Genomic DNA, 20,502 nt, shown 5'->3' with positions numbered 1-20,502 from the left:
GACAATTACTTATAAATTCCCAAGAAAATGCCTCATGACAGACATGACATACACCTTCTGAGTCAGTGTGGTATAGAGAAAAAAGCATTAAACTTGCACTTGACAAAAACTTGCTTTTGAATACTGGTTTTTATGCATACTGGTTGTGTGTAATAATGATACTTCTAATACACAGTTCATAAAGTTGTGTGTTAAGTATACTACATATTTTCTTTAGAATTATAAGTTATTACACTAATAAAAGGTTGAAAAAGGATCTCTTAGTCACAGACTTCTTGGCCATTAATTCTTATGCTCGCTCTTTTGTAATATAATATGTCAAAAATAGTACAATAGGACTAATTGAAGAAAAACTTAGCTCTTAAATGCTAATTGCATAGTTTTTGCTTCTATAAGTGGATATCCCCCACCTCTCAGGAGATCACCTGCTCAAAGCCAGAGGTGAGGTAAGGTAGTCTTGTTCCCCCTCCTAGTTATATTTGTATAATGTGAATCTAAAACTGTCTGTATATCACAGTATTATTTTTGCTTTTTAAGGACTATCTTGCTTATTCATTCAGTGGCTGTACCTTCTCTGTAGAACTCATTTTAGCCATATATTCCTTATAATCTTTCACTCACCTGAACTTAACCCCATTTGGTTTTTGATCATCTTTCTTAATTTACTGAAGTTGGTTAGAGTTTTTATTTACACATTTCCATAATCCTTTTGTTTTTAGTTAATTCTTTTTAAAGCTGTTCTTGAATGTTTTTAAATAATTTTGAGTAGATATCTATTTTAATAATTTATTGTTAAATTTTAGTGGGGGAGGGGGAAAAGGAGATTGGGGAAGGGGATCTATATCTGTGTATTCTTTGGAAGTATCTTTTATGCAGCTCTTAGCATTTTAACTTCAAATGAAGTGATTGTCTTAACTTTTGTCACTATCAAATAAGTAAGTGTTAGTCCAGTATAAAGAGAAACCCAAAGTCCATGCATTCTGAGCTTCTGATTGTATCTTGGTATTAAATCCAGCTTACTGTTCTGTAGGCACTGGGGGTGCATACTCCTGTTGTGACATTTCCTATGATGGCATTAGTGATATCTTATGATTGAGCCCTACTTCTAACCAAAACTGATACCATCATCTTTATATTTAAAATAAAGTATGCTTTATTTTTATTTTCAATTAAAAATTATGATTTGCTTTTAAGGGGAAAATGAACATTATGTGATTATGTAAAACAATATTGACTGATATTATTAATCAGTAATTGATTTTATATATAATACATAATTGGTGAATGTTGTTGTTATTTTTGTTTTGTTTTGCTTTAAAAGTGTCTTTATCAACCCCCTGAAAAGAATGAGAAAGTATTTTGGTAGGAGATTCAAAATATATTCTCAGCACCAAAGAACAATTTACAAGGAAGTAAAGAAAAAATGGACATTCATGAATATAATTTCTTCTACTAATATATATTCACTTTCTTGATCTGGTCATTTGTCTTGATCTGTCATTTGAGTCCTCCCTAATGCTCTGCTGGGCACATGGCAATGTTCTCTTTTGTTTTGCTTCATTTTGTTTTGTGTTTCTTTTCTGTTTTTTTCTTCTTACTGGTTTTTTTTTTTTAAATAAAATAAATTTTAAAAAATAATAATGAAAAACACTTTTTATGTATATATATATATATATATATGTTCTCAGCATATTGATTTCTTTTTTTTAAGGTGATTAATAAAATCTAATGAATATTTGATTTATTTGGAACAGGGGGAAAGCCCAGGAAGTAGTCATAGGTAAGGATTGATTTGTATAAATGTGATAAAATTTTTTTTAAATTTTAAACACAATATTAAAAAAAAAAATCGAGGAAAAGAACACTTATTCTTTTCCCTGTTTCTTAATGCAAGCTTTCTACTTCTCCTTCCATGTTGCAGATTTTTAAAAATTGTCCTACTTTTTTCATAGTTTACTTGCCCCTTTTAGTAAATAAAGATCTGGATGCTAGAATAGCATTAAGGAGCCAGTTTTCTAAAATTTTCTTATTTTTGTTAGTTACATTTGTTACATGAGGAAGGAGTAGCAAATGTCTGTTTTAACCTCAGAATTATGCTCTTAGTAATCAAGAACATTTTTATTTAATATTCCTTATTTTTAATGTTAAAAAGTCTTTACTCTGGCTCAGAGTGATTACAATATAAATATCCTACTGTTATTCCAGTTTAAATTTAGTATTGCTTCACTCATCTATAGAAGTATAGTATTGGTATGTGTTGCTTCTAGAATATTTATTAAAATCATACTACTAAATTACTTTAATACTTTTTGACATTGCAAAAATTTTGTGCTTTTCTCATCTAGGCCCCTTACTGAGGAAGAAATAGCTGACTTAAGAGAGAGGCATTATGATTCTATTGCTGAAAAACAGAAAACATTTAATTTGAAAATTCAGAGAGAGGTAAATAGAATTCTTAGGTTATAAAATCATACATATTGAATATTTGTTGTGTTTCACTTTTAATTTTTTTTTTGATGTTGACTATTCTTCACAGTTCACTTTGTAACAGCCTTGTGTTATTGTCAAAAGAGAGGGAAGTTAGAAGTCAATTTATGTTACTTCTCTAGCAGTAGTTGTGTCTGTGCCTCAGTTTCTTCATCTGCCATACTACTCCATTGAAGAGTTCTGAGGAAGTAATATATAAGAGGAATTAATATCTTTAGATTCATAGTTTAATCTAATTGGGACTTAATAAATCAGTGAAAAGTTATAGTCAATCAATAAATCATTCAGGTGACAGGGAGTTGGTTCTATAATATTTGAGAAATATGTGGGAGCTTAAGAAAATAACCTTGAATTCCAAAGAGGGACTATGGTCAAACATATTTCAGGCAGCATAATCAAGTAGGAAGACTGGACTGGACCCTGGACCTTGCTTCTAAATTCCACTTTGAACAAGTTATCTATTGTGTGGACCTCTAGGGAGGAATAAACCAAGTGTCCAAACGTAATGATTGATTCTTGTAAAGTTAGTGGAAAAACAGATTCACAAAAAATCTTGAAAAATTATTTTACTTATAAAATGGATTTCACTGCTCTCCAGTTTTTATACACCTTACTTGTTCTCATTGGGACAATTTTAGTTTGTTTAATATTGTAAAGGAGGGGGGAAAGCAACTACAAGGATGATAACCTAACTATTGTTTATCTTAATGTTTATGGGATGGTTACTATTACTTAATGGCACTTAAATGTGGTTTTCCAAATATGACAATATATATCAGTATTGTCTTTGATCCAAGTAGGACAGTTTTGAAAATATATGTAGCATTCATCGTAAATATTTTTTATTAAAAAAGTCAGTGATATAAAAGAGATTCATGGTATCATTCAAAATCCTTTTTTCTGTGTTTATCTCTGTATTAAAATGGTCTTTACTTTGGTATTTAGTTCAACCAAAAAGAAAGGCAACAACATAAAAACAAATATTAGCCAGAGGGTAAAAACCCGTAAAATTCAGATTTTTAGAAATAAAGATAATTATTATTATAGACATCTTGTATTAGTTAACAGTAACTATATTCTAGAGAATTTTTGAACAATAATAAAACTGAATGTTTTAAATCAAAGCAATACTATGCTAATTAACAAAGAATTGTGCAAAAGAACTATAAAGAATGCTTATGTAAGGCTGGAAAACAAATAGACTGGTCATATCATGAGAAGGGGCGAAGGGGAAGCCAGGAGAGAATGAGAATGAAAAATATGACAATGTTGAATAGAACCAATATGGGAAGTTATAGACAAATACAGGTAAAACTGACACAGTTAAGGTAGGCATAGATGAAGTGTGGTTTTAGTTCTTGAATGTAACCCTCACATTGGTGGAATCAAAGCTTTATTGAAGTGAGGTCATTTGTAAATGGAAATGATGTCATTGATTGATTTGGAAAGACCATCAGCATTATAATAGGATAAAAGTGTGTGAAATGGTATGAATACTAATTATGATATGTTGTAAAGTGAAAAACCATTCATAAGCCTAAATTGAGGTACCATTTCATAACACAGAATATGAACTTATTAAGTAATGTTCATAGTTTTGCTTTCTTTGTTATAGAAAAAGCTGAAAAATTAATAACTTAAAATTTCTATTCTAACATGTAAAAAACAATTTTTTGTTATGAATAATTTTTTTTTATTTTATAAATAAGCATTTCATTATTTTAGAGCAGTTAGACAGGTTCTGATTTTTGTTAACCCTTATTGTTTTGTTCATATACAGTTAGCCTTACAAGAAGAGAAGTTAAGACTAGAAGAAGAAGCTTTATACGCTGCACAGCGTGAAGCAGCCAGGGCAGCAAAGCAGCGAAAGTTCTTGGAGGTGAGGGGATAAAGACCCCAATATATAAATAACAGCTGCTTTTCTACTTATTTGAAAATTGCACTAAAAGAAATTATAGTTTTGACCTGTTTTTCCCCCAAATGAAGATCATTTTGTTTATCATTGTTTACTTTCTGCCTACCTTGTAAGAATTTTTAAAGGCAAATTAATGAGCATTTTATGAATATAAAATATAAATAGTAGCATGCAGTCACATGCCTACTGTGATTAATATTGTTCATTTTGGGATTAATAGGTGCCATTTGACTTAGAAAATAAAAATGTTGGATGATTATTTTCCTCAAAGAATTACTTTTTATAAGTATGCAGTTTCCAGAAAACTTTTTTTAAACATTGTAGCAAGCAAACTTCTTAGTAAAAATTAATACAATACTTTATATGAATGTTTTTAAAAGTATACTGGGTTAGTTTGTATGCTCCAAAATGTTATGTTAAATTACATGTTCTATTCTACCTTCATATTGAAACATATAGTTCACAGAAAGTAATATAGCATATATGTCCAAAAAAATAAAACAGCAAAAGCCTATATAATGTTTTATGTTGTCTTATCATTAATTAAGCAACTTGGACATATGCTTATATCAAATTAATGTCGGTTTGAACTCCTGGGAGAAATATGCTTTTATGTGCTCATCTGCTATTATGTGCTCATCTGCTATTGCCACTGTCTTGGCCTTTTTCATTTTTGTGGAAATGTGTTCCTTCCCCAGTTCACAATATAATCCAAAAAAAAAAAAAAAAAAATTTGCAAAGTAGTCCAGTAGTCGAGGAATCTATACCCATGAGGGAATTTGGGGGCCATCTTATGGACAAAAACCCTGTTGGCAAAAATTTGGCCTGCATTTTTGTAATTTTGGCTAAAAAGTCTGACTTGTAAGGCAACAGATTTACCAAGTTGCCGCGGCAGTTTTGTTTACATAGAAATGTGCATATAGTGATAATTGAATCATAATACTCTTTTATTTCTAGTCAAAAATTAGTTTAATAAATGGGAAAAAATCCTGGAAATTAAAATTTTCAATTTCTTATTCAGAATTTAAAATTTTTATTCTTATAATTGTCAAATTCTGATCATTTTTTTCCAAAAAAAATTTAGCAGTGTGATTGAATTATATTGGCAAATAGATGTTTTGTAATGTCTTCAAAATGGAAACTATATTAGAAATTATTTCTTACATTTTTCTAAGAAAAATGTCTTTTTATATATGGGGTAGGCGATTTATTTTGTTATCATGCCTGAGACAGCTATGTCCTTGTCTCCTTAATAGCAGCTTCCAGGATATAGTCATTTAGCTATTGTTTAATATTTCCTAGGGTTCTTGGAGCCAAGGATGTGGGGATGGGGAATGGTGCAGGAGAGGGAGGAAGCCTAGTAAATGTCTTTTTCCTCACCCTTGATCAGATTTTAATTTTGGGAGAAGACTGCTCTTTTTGTGAGTTATCTTTCACAGAGAAGCTCTGCTCTGAATATACCAGTTCCCCAGAAACTGGAGAGAGCCCTCTCTATTTTTGGTTATTATAGAATTGCTATCAAAATTCAACATTTATTTTTTATAGCAAATTTAAGATCTCCTTTTGTCCTCAGGGCTATATTGATTCATTTAAAAGTCTGTACTGGGGCAGCTAGGTGGCGCAGTGGATAGAGCATCAGCTCTGAAGTCAGGAGGACCCGAGTTCAGATCTGGTCTCAGACACTTAACACTTCCTGGCTGTGTGACCCTGGGCAAGTCACTTAACCCCAATTACCTAAAAATAAAATAAAATAAAATAAAAGTCTGTACTGACAGATTCATCTGTCATGTCATCTATAAAATGAGGGGATTAGATTCGGTGAAATCTGAGATATAGTCCAACTCTAACACTCTGATTCTATAAATACAACACAAAAATAAGGGTGTTTAGAGGAGAATAATGATAAATAGGAATACAAAGAGCCCAGTTGGTATTCCCCCAACTAGAAAGCATTTTTGATAATGATAGAATGATTTAATTTATTTTTTCTATGACATCTGAATTGTTTTATTATTTTATATTTTGTTATTTTTATAAAGCAAGAAAGGCAAAGGATCATGCAACAATCTCATCGTGCTAACACTGGAGAATATCAAAGGTAAGTAATAAAAAGTGGGGGGTTTTCTGTCTTTCTGGTGGGAAGTTCTAATGTCCATAGGGAACAAGGGTCATTTCCTTCTTTTATTTACTTATTTAAAAAAAAATTATAGAGGAGTGCTCATGTGTTTGATAAGAAAGCTGTTGCATTTTCAGTTATGTGATCTATGTCACACTGAGAGCTTTTAACTCAGTTCTGTTTCTCTGAAAATCCTCTCTGTCTCTTTGTGGCAAACTAGCTTATGTATGGGCAAATAACTTGCTTTTTGCAAAAGAAATCCTAGATATATATTCTATAAATGTTTATTGTTCATTCAAAAAGGCTAAGCTATGGGAGATGTAATCTCATGACAAAAATCTGCCTGTATTCCCAAACTTTTAATTATATGATTCTCTATTCTTGAAATAGAACTTGACTTATAATCTCATTCTTCATAAATAATGGCAAATAATAAATAGGATCTATTGTAAATATAAGAAAAATGTTTTACTTTATTACAGTTCAGGGACAGAAGACGACTTTGAATATTATTTGAGAAATACAAAGTCACAATATGAAGTTTTTCGAAGTAGTAGTAAGTATTTTTAATTATACAATCACTATGTAAAATACATTTCATGTGTCAAAGACTTCACAAATAAACTTGATCAAACTTTCCTCCCTGGGATTTTCCTAAAGCTCTTTTTTTGCAATCTCCCTCCCCAGAAGAATGTTTTTAAATGCATAAAATAAAATATGTAGAGAATTATATGTAGTTAAGAAGTAAAATTTAAGTCATGGATGGTAGATTAAGACCTCCAGCATATGTGTTCCAAGAATTTTTCCTTTGTTTCAGAGCTTCCTCCTACTTACCAGGCTACATCTAGCAGAATTCTGAAAAAGATTTCCTGTAACCTAGTTCTTCTGTATGATTTAGTTAAGTCTTATAGTTCTAGTGTTGCAAAGGTCCACTTATTAAAACTAAAACATTCTTCTCTTTCTTAAAATATTAATAAAGCCAAAAAAAAAAAAAAAAAAAAAAAGGTCTCAAACTCTGTTTTGGCTTTTCCAGATTTTTTTTTAAAAATCATTCCTGTTAAATGTATTACTTTTGGATTATATAGTTAAATAATGTTTTCATTTCTGTCATTAAATGACAGATTATGATTTTTCTGCCCAGAATTTTCATTCATGGTCTGATTTTTTTAAACCATAAACTCCATGGTTCCTCTGGCTGAAATAAAGAATATGATCACAGTAAAGAGCTAAAAGGACCTCACCTTGGAGGTCAGCATTGTCCAACCCATACTCAAACAAGAGTCTTCTCCATGTCTCTAACACATAATATTCCATCTTTGACAAACTCTAATTTGGGGAATATATATATATACTTTTAATTAAATATTTTTCTCACACCAAGCCAAAATCTGTTTCTGTATAACTCCCACCAGTTGTTCTTAGTTCTATCCTCCAGGACTAAGAAGAAAATCCCTTTTCCATTTGACAGCTTTTCAATAGTCAGGTTTTTTTCTCTAGCCTAAGTAACACTGGTTCCTTCAAATGGTGTTCCTTCAGGCTAGAGAAAGGCAATTTCTTTTTAATTTCTATCGTGTTCTCCAATTCTTGGCACCATATCTGATAAATAAATGTTTGTTGATTCATTGATCCTTGTATGGCATAATTTTCAGTGCCTTCATTGTCCTCATTCTCCCATAGAGCCATTCTTGCTTGTCATTGTTATGACTGAGATATACAGGAGCCCATGACAGGCTTGGTGATGGGGGACATAATCAATTAGCAGTTGTGCTTTTGTCACATGATGTGCTTTTCCCAGAGGTTAAAGGCAACATGATTTATAAGACATATTTTCCCCAGTATACTATATAATTGTGGCTACTTGATGGTATAGAAACTGTTTAAGGATGGCAAATGAATGTGTTAGTGTCCTTCCCATCTAACAGCTGACAAGAGTGAATGTTCTGTCTCAAAGATTTTAAAGTTGGAAGAGACTTCAGAAATCAGTTGATGGGATCCAATCATTCTCAATTTAAAGTTAATAAAATTAAAGCTGAAAAGGTTAATTGACTTACATCAAAGTCACATAGGAGCAAGTAGTTGATCAAGCTTCCAATTGTGGTTGTTAAGTTCTAAACATAGTCACTCAGTAAACATTTATTAAGTGCCTACCATGTGCCAGAAATTGTAAGGATACAAAAAGAGGCCAAAGTCCTCAATGAGCTTACATTACATTCTAATGGTTATTTTCCTCCTACACATTTACTGATTGTGGAGAAATAAAATACTGAAATTACCTCTAGATCAGTAAGCTACAGAAAACAGAAATTAAACCTACTTTTTCTTCCAGTATGTCTTAGATTGTGAAAGCTCAGAAATAGAAATCACGTAGCTCTGTCCTTGGTGCTTCCTTTATGCTATCTGGTCTCTGTTCTTCCTCCCCATAGTTAAGTGAAACAGGCAGTTTCAGATAATTTTATGTCCAGGTATATAAAATCTGCAGAACAACCAGAAACAACTGGTTTCAAGATCCTCTGTGGATCCACATAGGTAATTCAAAAGAAAGGCATTTAATGAAAGATCATCACAAGAAAAGAAGTAATAAGAACATCTCACTCCTAAATAAGAGTAGCTATTAATAATAACCAATATTTACATAGCACTTAAAGTTGTACAAAGCTGTTTTTTTATTACATCATTTGCTCCTAACTACAACTTTGATTCTACAGATGAAAAACCGTGAGAGATTAAGAGAACACGATAGAAATTAAAAAGAAATTGCCTTTCTCTAGCCTGAAGGAACACCATTTGAAGGAACCAGTGTTACTTAGGCTAGAGAAAAAAACCTGACTATTGAAAATTAGTAAGTGGTTTAAGTGAGCTTTGAACTCAGGTCTCCTTATTCTGAATTTAGCACTCTCTGCTATGCTATCCCTAGCTACCTTTCATAAATCTAGTGTATATCCTCCCACAAAAAGATGGGGGGAAAACAATACAAATAGATTATACATGGATGTATAGCAAACACATGGATATCCCTAAGAAGGACATCTCATAGCCCTACCCCACCAGGACCACCCATGTGTTATGATGGTACTGCTCCATTAGGCACCATTTTTTCAGGACCATTGAACTAGCTTTCTCAGGTTCATTCTGAAGAGTATGAACAAATGGCTAAAAATTTCTCCCTTCTACAAGGCCGGCTGATAGTTCTGTTGTCATACCCCTAGACCCAGCTAACAAAATCCCGGCTAAGATGTGTTACTTCTTTTCTAGGCCTGTGCCTGGGCTCTTAGATCAGAATCTTCTATCCTAGATAACAGAATCCTAGAAATCCTCAAGATGCACTCTGGCCTAACATGCAAATAAATGAACGGGGCCAGAAGTGAACCAAGGAGAACAATAACTACCCACTTGACTCATTTCTTTGAGCAGTAAAATCCCTTGACCTTCCTTTCTCTTGCATTAGTTTTAATTTCTGTAAACCTGAATATTATATGTTTGTGGTAATTTCTTTCTAGTTGCTTCACAGCAATTCTTTTATGACATAATATTCCTTTAAATGTAATAACCTTTTTTCTGTAAATGTCAGCTGTTATTAGCTTCCTATTGGCCTAATCAAATCTCTCTTTTTTTTTTAATCTATCAGTTGTACAAAATCAGTAGTTCAAATAGCTTAACACTGATGCTAATTTTTAAATCTTCAATTCTAAATTTTGCTATAGTGTCTTGTCCATATATCTCCTTTGCTGCAATCATACTTTGTACTTGCCCCCCAAATTGTAAGCTCCTTGAGACATAAACTATAATTTTTCTCTTTTGTACCCTAATGTTTGTCAGTGGTAGAGATACTATAGGTACTTAGTGAATATTTATTGAATTGATAGATTTAGTTTATAAGATCAAAAGCCTTTTACAATCTAAAAAGTCCTTTCCATTACACTCCTAAATGAAAATTATCTTGTTTTAGGTTTTCTTTAAAACTGTTAGATTTTTCTGTTAATCTTATATTTTTGAAGAACAAATGATAAAAGTTTCTCTAATTTTTGCTGAATATAGCTATCTAAAACTTAATCTGAAAGGACTTTAATGAATTGTACATTTGCTTATTGCAGTAGTTTGGGGACTTAAAGGTTTCCATAGAAGTCAGGCGGACTAAGACCACGATTGTTAAGAACCTTTACCATAGACTTGTTTTACTTCACACGTGAACACTTATTGATCTAACATGAGATATCCTAGGTCTGGAGCTTGTAGGGACAGAAGCAAGGGAAGGATTAAAGGTGAAGATTATTACAAGGTTTCAGAAGTCGAAGGGATAAAACTATCATTGCCTCAGGTTCAGCAAGAGAAAGGGGAGAGGGGTGTTTTCCAAAGAACTTACTTATTCTCCAGCTTGGCACAGATTGCATAAATTCTCTTTATTGCTCTAATCAGTGGATATGACTGTTACATCTTTTGTCCCCTTGTGTCAGAATAGTTTAGCAGTAAGGGAGTCAGGGCATAGATTTTAAAAATTTTTTAAAATTCAAGTAGTCATTTAGGCCTTCTAATTGGTTTCCCATCTCTAATGTTGCAAATACAGAAATGTCATGGATCATGGAAGGTTCCACATTAGAAATATCCAGCATAGACGTTTCCAATACAGAAATTCTAGAGAAACATGAAGTAGGAATACCATGGAATTGAGGTGTATCTAGAACAGAGATGACCTATCACAGGCAAACCTTGTGAATTTCAGACCAAAAAATGTTTTGTTTTTTTTAAATAACCATCAAGTATAATTAGTAATGATGAGATTGTGGGAGAGAGGAGATCTGCCACTAACTAGCTGTTTAGACAGATTTCTTCATCATCTCACTGTTCTTATTTATAATTTGGACTGAATGATAACATGTGTCTAGTTTTCAAATTCCGAGATAAGTAGTCTTTTAAAAAGTAATCATAAACAGGATGAGATTAAAAACTAAATTGCTACATTTGAAAAGAACCATTGTGATATTGTAGAAAAAAACTGAATTCATATCAAGAGGGCCAAGTGCCACTTGGAAGTCATGATTGTGGAGAGATTGTTTTACCTTTGAGCCTTAACAACATTTGCAATACTTTGCAGGTGTTATAAAGAAAACATTTTCTGAACTCTAAAGTGCTTTTTTTTTTTTTTTTTTTTGGTAAAGTGGATAATTATTGCAATGATGGTTTTTATTATGGTCAGAATGGTTAGAGATGATGGTTTTTAATTGTTTTGGTGTTTGACTTAGGACTTTCATCAGAGGCCACCGTTTTGACCCCAAACACAGAAAGTAGCTGTGACTTAATGACCAAAACTAAATCAACGAGTGGAAATGATGACAGCACATCCCTAGATTTAGAGTGGGAAGATGAAGAAGGTAATATTTTAATAATTCACAATTTAAAAAACATATTAGAATTTTCTTCTGTCAAGTTTTACTGATGCCTTTTGTTCATGCATTGGTTATTTCTTCTTATATTCTTCCCATCTAGAAAAGCTTCCACTTAACTATCCAAATAAAAAACATCCGAAAAGGACCAAACAGTGACTACAACCTAAAAGCACATGCAACATTTTTAAACATGTTTCCATGCTGCTTGCTTCCTTCTCTCCCCAAAGAATAGAAAATTGTGTGTGTGTGGTTTTTTTCCTCATTTTCCTCCAGAGTCAAGATAGGTCATAATAGTTATACAGCATTTGATTTTTCTTTAGTGGGTTTTTAAAATAAAATTTCTATTATTGTCATCTTTTTATTGTTTTCTTGGTTCTTGCTTATTTTATTCTTTATTTTATTCACTTGATATGTCTTTCCATGTTTCCTTGATTTCCCCATGTTAGTTATTTCTTACAATGTAACAACATTTGATTATTTTTACATGCTACAGTTGTTTTTGCATTCCCAAGTTAAAGAACATACATGTTTCTGGTTGTTGGGAGTTTTTTTGTTTTGGTTTTCTTTTGTTTTTTTCTACCACAAAAAAGTGCTGCCTCTGAATAATTTGTTCTATTTGTTTTTTTACTTCCTTTAAATATATACCTAGAATTGGGATTTCACAGAAATTTTCTATTTAATTTTATTGCTGATTGCATTATAACCTGTAAGATTTTAAAATAATTTCTTATGGCCAGAAAAGTGAATCAAAGTAAATTGCTATTAATTTTCTAATCATGATTAAATACTGCCCACTTGTGGATAACATGATCTTATTGATATATTCAGAAATTAAGAGTTAGCTCTATTTTTGGCAGTTGGTAAGTTTAAAAATCAGTTTAATTGTTTTAAACTTATTTTGTAGTTGACTACTGCATAAGATCCAATTTTAGGGGTTTTTTTTAAGAAACATATTTGATGTAGTGTCTATACTTTATGACAGTTAATATTTGAGTGTAAGATTCATTAAGAAAACACGAAGAAAGGGCAACTAGGTGGCGCAATGGATAGAGCACCAACACCGAAGTCAGGAAGACCGGAATTCAGATCTACCTTCTGTATGACCTTGGGCGAGTCCCTTAACCCCAATTGCTTCGGGGAAAACCAACAACAATTATGAAGTCTCTATTTTTTAAAAAATCCTTTACAAGCAAGGAAACATAGATAAGTATGAACTTAGTTACAGAATATTAGTAATGGAAAGTACCATAGACATTTGACCAAATGAAAGAATATGATAGTATGCATTTTGCAATATTTTCCTTGAGTAAATTTTCCTCAAGTTTTATTTATATTGAAAAAATTCCTTAACCCCAGCCTCAGGAAAAAAAAGAAAAGAAAAGAAAAAATTCACCAAAATTGACACCCTAGCTTATATATAGAGATTTTTAAAAAATTCTTTTCCCTAAAGTTGTTTGTACTTAAGATACTCAAATATGGGAACCATCAAAATATGGAATCTTTTAAAATTAACAAATTATGTTACTATTGGAGTTCTGTTATTAATCTGCTTTATGTGCATTTAATTTATATAATTGAATTCATTGATAATAAATTTATAGTGCATAGTATAGTTCCTGTTAGAATGGGACATCTTTGTCATATATTTGAGTCTCCCTTATTGCCACCTGGTACAGAAATATTTTGGTTATATAGTTTTGTTCTGTTCAAAGAAATCTTGATCTCTGACCAAATGAACCAGTTTGTATTTGGAATTGGATCCTAAGGATATAGCTCTTATACTTGTCACCAATAATATGGAAGATGTTTTCTTCCCTGAACTAACAGTTAGGTGGCACATTTGATAGAACACTGGACTTGGAATCAAAAAGATCTTAGTTCAAATCCAGCTTCAGACATTTAATGGCTGTGTGACCTAGATTGAGCAAGTCACTTAATTTTTCTCAACCTCAGTTCCCTCATCTCTAAAATAATGAAAATAATAGCACTTATCCTTCCCATTCCCTGGGGTTGTTGTGAAGATCAAATTAAGTTTGCATTTATAAACTTTAAAGTACTATATAAAGGTAGTTACCAGAAACTAGTTTAGATACATACTCATACTCTACATACTATTGAATTAAAGCTGTGATAGACATAAAAAAGAATTATAAAAACTATGGAAGAAAAATAGTATAATGTATTTACTGTAAAGAAGAAGAGAAATTACTCTTATATTCAACAAATAGAAGGAATTATCAACAGAAACAATATAATTAAAAGAAAAAACATTTATGGTAAAGATGATAGATAAAAATCTGGCATCTAAAATATGTGAAGAACTATTTAAAAAAATAAAAGAATAACTTGCAGGCACAGTTGATAAATAGATAAAAGATTAAAAAGATAGATGATTTTTTTTCTTTTTAATGCACAAAACTACAGTGTTAATAATTACTTAGAAAAATATATAACCCCATTAATAATTAAAGGGATACAAATTAAACCAATTTTTTGTACAACTTCATATATCAGGTCGGCAAGAATTAAAAGCAGCAAAACTCTGTTATGGCAAAATTGTGGGGAAATAGTTGTAATCATTTCTGGTTGGTGACTTTACAAATTTAGAATCTTTTTGAAATCTAGTCCTTTAATATATAGTCATCCTTTGACTCCAAAATTCCATTTTTGAGAATATGTCCTCAAATGTGGTAAAACACACATACAAATAAATATTCTTCAGAGTTGTTTCTTATTTGTAATTAAAAGAAAAAATTAAATGTCCAACAGTAGGGAGAAAACTGAACAGATTATCGTGTATTTGCAAATATTATAATGCAGCTAAGAAGTATAAGGAAATGTAATACCTTTATGAAATAATAAAGATGTAAAGAAATTCACACTATAATTATGTAAAAAAGAAATAAATGCTATATAATTGGAAATAGGATCCTCTTTCAAGTAAGGATTGTTTTGTGTTGGTTTTTTTTCCTTGTACCCCCAGCATTGTAAGATATTACCTAGTATATAGTTAGTCTTAATAAATGCTATTTACTTGATAAGAGGGAAGGAAAAGCTACATTTTGATAGTTTATGAGATGCATTTCACATACTTAAATATAACCAAATGCAAAGTTTGTTTACTAGTCTGCATAGTTTATAAATCATTCCTTTTTTTTTTTTTAAATAAAAATCAAGAATATTTGTCAATGGCATCAGAATTTTTTTTTTAAAGACAATCATGACAGCATTAGAATTCCTTTTTTTTTTGTTATTTCAAACTTGGCAGACCAGTTCATCACATTAATTCCAAAACTATCCATTTTGTTCATCTCTAATTCCCTCAGGACTATTGTGCATTTAAAAAAATATTTTGTTGATACTCTTTACTTTTTAAAAATATCTCTATTCCCCTTTTTCCTCCCAGCTTTTTATTTACAGTGTTGTAGTCATTATAAAAATTGTTCTCCTGATTCTGTTTATTTCATTTTGTGGTACACTTTGCAGTTCCCAGTTTTCTATTGCATTTACATATCATATGTTTAGTAGTTCCTTCAATTTATGGACTCTTTATTTTGTTTCTAGTACTTTATTTCTTTAAACTTCTTTTTTTTTAATCATAGGAATGAATAGAATGGTCCCATTGAGAGAACGGTCCAAAACTGAAGAGGATATTCTACAGGCTGCATTAAAATACAGTAGCAAGAAAACTGGAAGTAATCCTACCTCTGCTTCTGATGATTCCAATGGGCTAGAGTGGGAGAATGATTTTGTTAGTGCTGAAATGGATAACAATGGTAATTCAGAATATTCTGGATTTGTGAACCCTGTTTTAGAACTGAGTGCCTCTGAATTAAAAAAATCTGAAGCAGATCAGCAAGACAGATAGGGAGAAATCTTCTGGCCTTTTTATCAGTCATGACCAAATGTTTAAAATCAAATAGAATATATATGTTTGCTCTGAGCCTTTTTTGTAAGGAAGAAATTATGTGAAATGTTAAGTAGCAAAGAATAAGAGTGATGAAATCTGTCTAAATTCAGAATTAAGTCTAATTCTGTCATGCTTCTGAATATGTTGTAAAGATTCTTGTTCAGGTACCATTTGGATTGGATAGCCTCTGAGGTCCCTTCCAACTCTTAGATTCTATGATTATTAAAAACTGTCTGCTCTTATCTATGTACACCAATTTAATTTAATATCTGTAGATTTAATTTGTTTTCTTGGAAATAGCTTGCAATTTCATTTTCTTTGCATGGCCCTAATATTTTTTTAAAAGTAACATTTCAGTATCAGAACATGAAAATAATAAGGCTTTTTTTTTTTTTTAAAGCAGCTACAAAAGGTACTATTTCCTGAAGGTTTTTTAAGCTTTCTCTGTTTTTTATAAATTGTTTGAATCATTCTATAATAGCACTGGAGTTCAGTAACCCTAACCAGAGCACAAATATTCATTTCTATTAAAATTATAAGATAGCATGTTCATGGTATTAATTATTGCTAAACAGGATTGTATGAGGCCTGTGAAAGAAGTGAGTACTCTCAGAATTGGAAATTTTTTCATTAATGATGATCAGACACAAAATTGAGGAGAGAGCTTAAGTGTTCCACTTGAGAGTTACGTATTCCTACAAAGGGAGTGTTTACTTTAGATTGTATTTCCAATTTCTAGCTAAGTTATTTTTTTTAAATCTATATTGGATGAGTTTGGAATAATAAAATAAAAAACTTGCAGAGGACTAAATTCTTTGCTGAATGAATAATGTGGGAGTTCCTAAAAAGAAGCAATATGAATATTTTGAAAAAACTTTTTCTTGTATGAAATAACAGGTTTTATTTGATTTTCTCTTGCATTGTTTTTATGTATGATAAAGGGATGCTCTGAGAAGTAAAACTAAGTGTGACTTACAACTGTAAATTATAACTACTGCTACCACAAGATGTCCTAAAAGTCTTAGTGTAATTTTAATCGACTTCAGACAACATCAAGGTTTTTGGGACACCATACATATCTGGCCTTTCATTTCTCTACTTTGTTACATATGAACTAAAGGGTAAGGAACTTAATTGAACTGCATTTCTTGATTTAATTAGCAGATCTAGTATAATTTCAGTAGCTAAATTGTTGTCATTTCCTTAGTAGTTCTTTTTCTTATAACAGTGTTAATGTACTTTCTAATAAAATGCCATAGAAAAACTAAGACACAAATGGTGATGGAAGTTCTTGCTGTATTTTTTTTTTAATCACATGGCCATTCAATATTTTAACTTGTCTGATAAGCAAGGGTATCTGTAAATTCATTTCCTTTTTAACTTGTAAAACTAAGACACTGGCTGAACATGTAAATATATTTCATTAAAGAATGTAATTATTATATAAGTTTTGCCATAACTTAAGTTTGTAGCTATGTCATTAAAATTTTTAAATGTAATCTACATTCATACTGCCTGTAATATGCTTTTAAAGTTTGTATACATCAGATGTATATTTTTGTTTGGCATAAGCTACTTTCTAATTTTCTTGGTATTTTGTCCATATTACAGACTTGAAGGAATGGAATCAACTTCTCAAAAGTTGTGAATAAATACATTTTTACATTTAAAAATAAATCATCTTGCTTGTTGCTGTTTCAGGCTTTTTATCAACATTAAAAATATTATGACCACTAATTTATAGAAGATATTTTATTGATTCTGAAAGACATGAAGATATAATTATTTGGATATAAGGTAAATACTTGGAAGGATAGTTTGGGGACCCATGACTACTAAATGACCTGGATTGCTGCTGCTACTATATTGTGGAAAAAAATTGAAGTTTCTCAGAGAATCGGTGGGTAAAGAAGTATAAAAATCATTTTTAAAAAGCAAAATAGATTAGTCTCTGAAGTTCTTATTTTAAAGAAAAGGAAGGGAAATTGTGAAAAGTAGACATGGCTTAGAGGAGCTAACTTCTAAAGAGGCCTTCAGAATTCTCAAAGATAGGTAGTTCTGCCTCAAAATGCCTCCTCTGACAATGCCTTTTTTTAAAACTTCAATTTCAGTTACACTGAAATTTCACCAACATCAATTTCCTGAGGAGAGATAAATTCAGAGATTGTTAACATTGATAACATGGGTATAAAACTATTTCATTTAAGTAATGGATAGTGTTCGGATCTTTTGAGTTTGTGAATAAGAGATGAAACATCAGGTAGTTTAAGTTATTTCTAGGGTTTTTCTTTTTCTTTCTTTTTTTTTTTTTTTTTTAAGCTAAGCTTGGAATATTTGCACATACCTGGAGCAATTGAAATTAAAGAAGATAGGGTAATGATCAGATGGGGCAAATTGCTGAAGTAAAGAGGGACAGTGGAAGCAAAATTGAAGGATGACCTTAATAAAGGTCATCTCTTAGTTTATTTAGATTTAGAGCAAAGAAAGAAAGAATGAAGAATAAGGAAGTTTTGAGTACAGTACAAGAAGCCCTGAATTCAGGAGGACCCGAGTTCAAATGTGGTCTCAGACACTTAACACTTGCTAGCTGTGTGATCCTGGGCAAGTCACTTAACCTCAGCTCAAAAAAAAAAAAAAAAAAAAAAAAAAAAGAAAGAAAGAAAGAAAGGAAAAAAATTGATATGTATTTAATGTTAGTTTTAAAAATAATGTACATATGCTTAGTAACAATTGTCAGTTCCAAAGGACTTATGATAAAAATGTTATCCATCTTGAGAGAGAATTAATCATCTCTGAGTGCAGACTGAAAGTTTTTTCACTATATTTTTTCTTCTCTTTTTATGCAATAACATGACTTGACTTGTATTTTCCTGTTGTTTGCCTTTTCAATGGGTGAGGTGGGCAAGAGGGAGGTAAAGAATTCAGATGTCAAAAAAAATTTTAAATGAAAATTACAAATAAAAAGAGGATAATATAGTACCTTTCTCCCAAGGTTGGTGTGACAAAATGAGATGATATTTGTAAAGCACTACAAACCTTAAAAAAAATTAAATTATAAATGTAACCCCCCAAAAAGAAAAAAAAGTTAGTGTTCTATCGAATAATTTAATAGAGCCAATGGTTTCCTGAGCTGCTACTGCTTTTGGGGGATGTGATTAGGATGGTATCATTGAAAATTTTCTTGATTTTTCTTTAAATGATCAGCATAGTTAAACAGATTATCTACAGAGACTATTTGACTCAAGCATTTCTTTCTGCTCTGAGACAGTAGCAAAAAGGATGATTATCTGCTTTCCTTTTCTTTGGGTTTTATCTGATTTCTTTTAAAATAGCCTTTCTTTTGTGTTCCTTGTAAATTTGTAAAATTGTATTCCTTGTAAAAAATTCAGAAATGAAGGTGATATAAAAACAAGTTATCTCTAAAAATAAGTTGCCTATAAATTATACATTTTCATAGAAATGAGCTTTAATTTAAAATTATCTGATCTTTTATGTTTTGGGGTTTGTTTTGGGGGGATTTTTGATACTAGAGAAGTAGTGGCCAGGCTTAGGGTAGTATATGCTTAAGCCACTTGAAAAGCAGTCCATTTTAAACCTCACCACTATTATTAAAAGACAAAATATCAGGAAAATTAAATTTGTCAGGTAAATGCTTCATTTTAGTCACCAGTAAAATATAAATAATCGTTTTTGTGAAGTAAATAAGTTAAGTCAGGTCAACAAGCAACCTAAAATGTGCCAGGCAATGTGCTAAATCTAGAGATACAAAGAAAGGCAAAAATAGCATCTTACCTCAAATAGTTCACATTCTAATGTAGGAGACAACATTCAAACTAATGTACAATTATGGGATAAGACCTTAAAGCATTATAAAAATATAAATCATAAAGATCTATATGAATATTAATAGTGGCTAAAGTATGAGCAAGGAAGATGTAAAGATTGAGGGAAATTACTAAATAAGGCTAGGAACCTAAGAAAGATCCTATGAGGAAAACCTATAAGAATATCATAGCCAAATTCCAAAACTCTCAGGTCAAGGAGGAAATATTAAGAGCAACAAGAGAAAAAAAATCAGCTATGGTGGCATCACAATAAAGAACCTGGGTTTCTAAGACAGATGATCTTGGCTTCATTTTTTGTTTTTGCTTTAATTTTTTTATTTTCAGTTCCAAATCTCTCCCACCTTCCACCTCTTCCCTACCCATCAATAAGGCAAGAAATATGATTTCTATTATGCATATGAAATCATGCAAAACCAAAAAAAGGCAAAAAAAAAAAAAGAAAGAAAGAAACAAATGTGCTTCAATCTACACTAAGTTCATCAGTTTTCTCTCTAAAGGTGGATAGCACTTCTCATCATGAGTCCTTTGGAATTATCTTAGATCATTGTCTTGATCAAAAGTAACTAAAGTTGATCATAATACAATATTGCTGTTACTATATATAATGCTCTCCTGCTTCTGCTCACTTCACTTTGCATCAGCGATACTACACTTACATATCCATGAGCAAAAGTTAGGTAACCTCCCTTAGTCTTCACATCTGTAAAATCAAACAGTCCCTTCTAATTCTAGATGTACGTATAACCTTATGTACTATAAGACAAGTGACAACCCCTTTGAAACTGAATTTTCTCCTCTGTAGAATATAGACAATATTTGTAGCACCTGTCTTGCTGTGCTGGGGTGAG

At 31.3% G+C, this 20,502-nt stretch overlaps 1 protein-coding gene across 9 annotated transcripts in view; it reads left to right on the top strand.

Moving 5' to 3' along the window:
* AP1AR (adaptor related protein complex 1 associated regulatory protein) overlaps window positions 1-17,486 on the top strand; it is a 52,120-nt gene extending 34,634 nt beyond the window's left edge. For 3 of the 9 annotated variants that reach the window (XM_074273553.1, XM_074273550.1, XM_074273549.1), the window contains 7 exons: window positions 1,755-1,780; window positions 2,346-2,442; window positions 4,268-4,366; window positions 6,442-6,500; window positions 7,001-7,074; window positions 11,756-11,884; window positions 15,502-17,486. In XM_074273553.1, coding sequence (XP_074129654.1) covers window positions 1,755-1,780; window positions 2,346-2,442; window positions 4,268-4,366; window positions 6,442-6,500; window positions 7,001-7,074; window positions 11,756-11,884; window positions 15,502-15,767 — 750 coding nt within the window. In that variant the 3' untranslated portion in view covers window positions 15,768-17,486. Of the gene's footprint in view, window positions 1-396; window positions 447-1,754; window positions 1,781-2,345; window positions 2,443-4,267; window positions 4,367-6,441; window positions 6,501-7,000; window positions 7,075-11,755; window positions 11,885-15,501 lie in introns of all 9 variants that reach the window. The other 6 variants (XM_074273558.1, XM_074273557.1, XM_074273555.1 and 3 more) reach the window with 3 other exon arrangements.
* Window positions 17,487-20,502: the final 3,016 nt, after the last annotated feature.

Source organism: Sminthopsis crassicaudata, chromosome 6, assembly GCF_048593235.1.
Source record: "Sminthopsis crassicaudata isolate SCR6 chromosome 6, ASM4859323v1, whole genome shotgun sequence".
NCBI classification, from domain to species: domain Eukaryota; kingdom Metazoa; phylum Chordata; class Mammalia; order Dasyuromorphia; family Dasyuridae; genus Sminthopsis; species Sminthopsis crassicaudata.
Note: the sequence above shows the minus strand (reverse complement) of the source record. Positions and strands in the feature narration are given on the sequence as shown.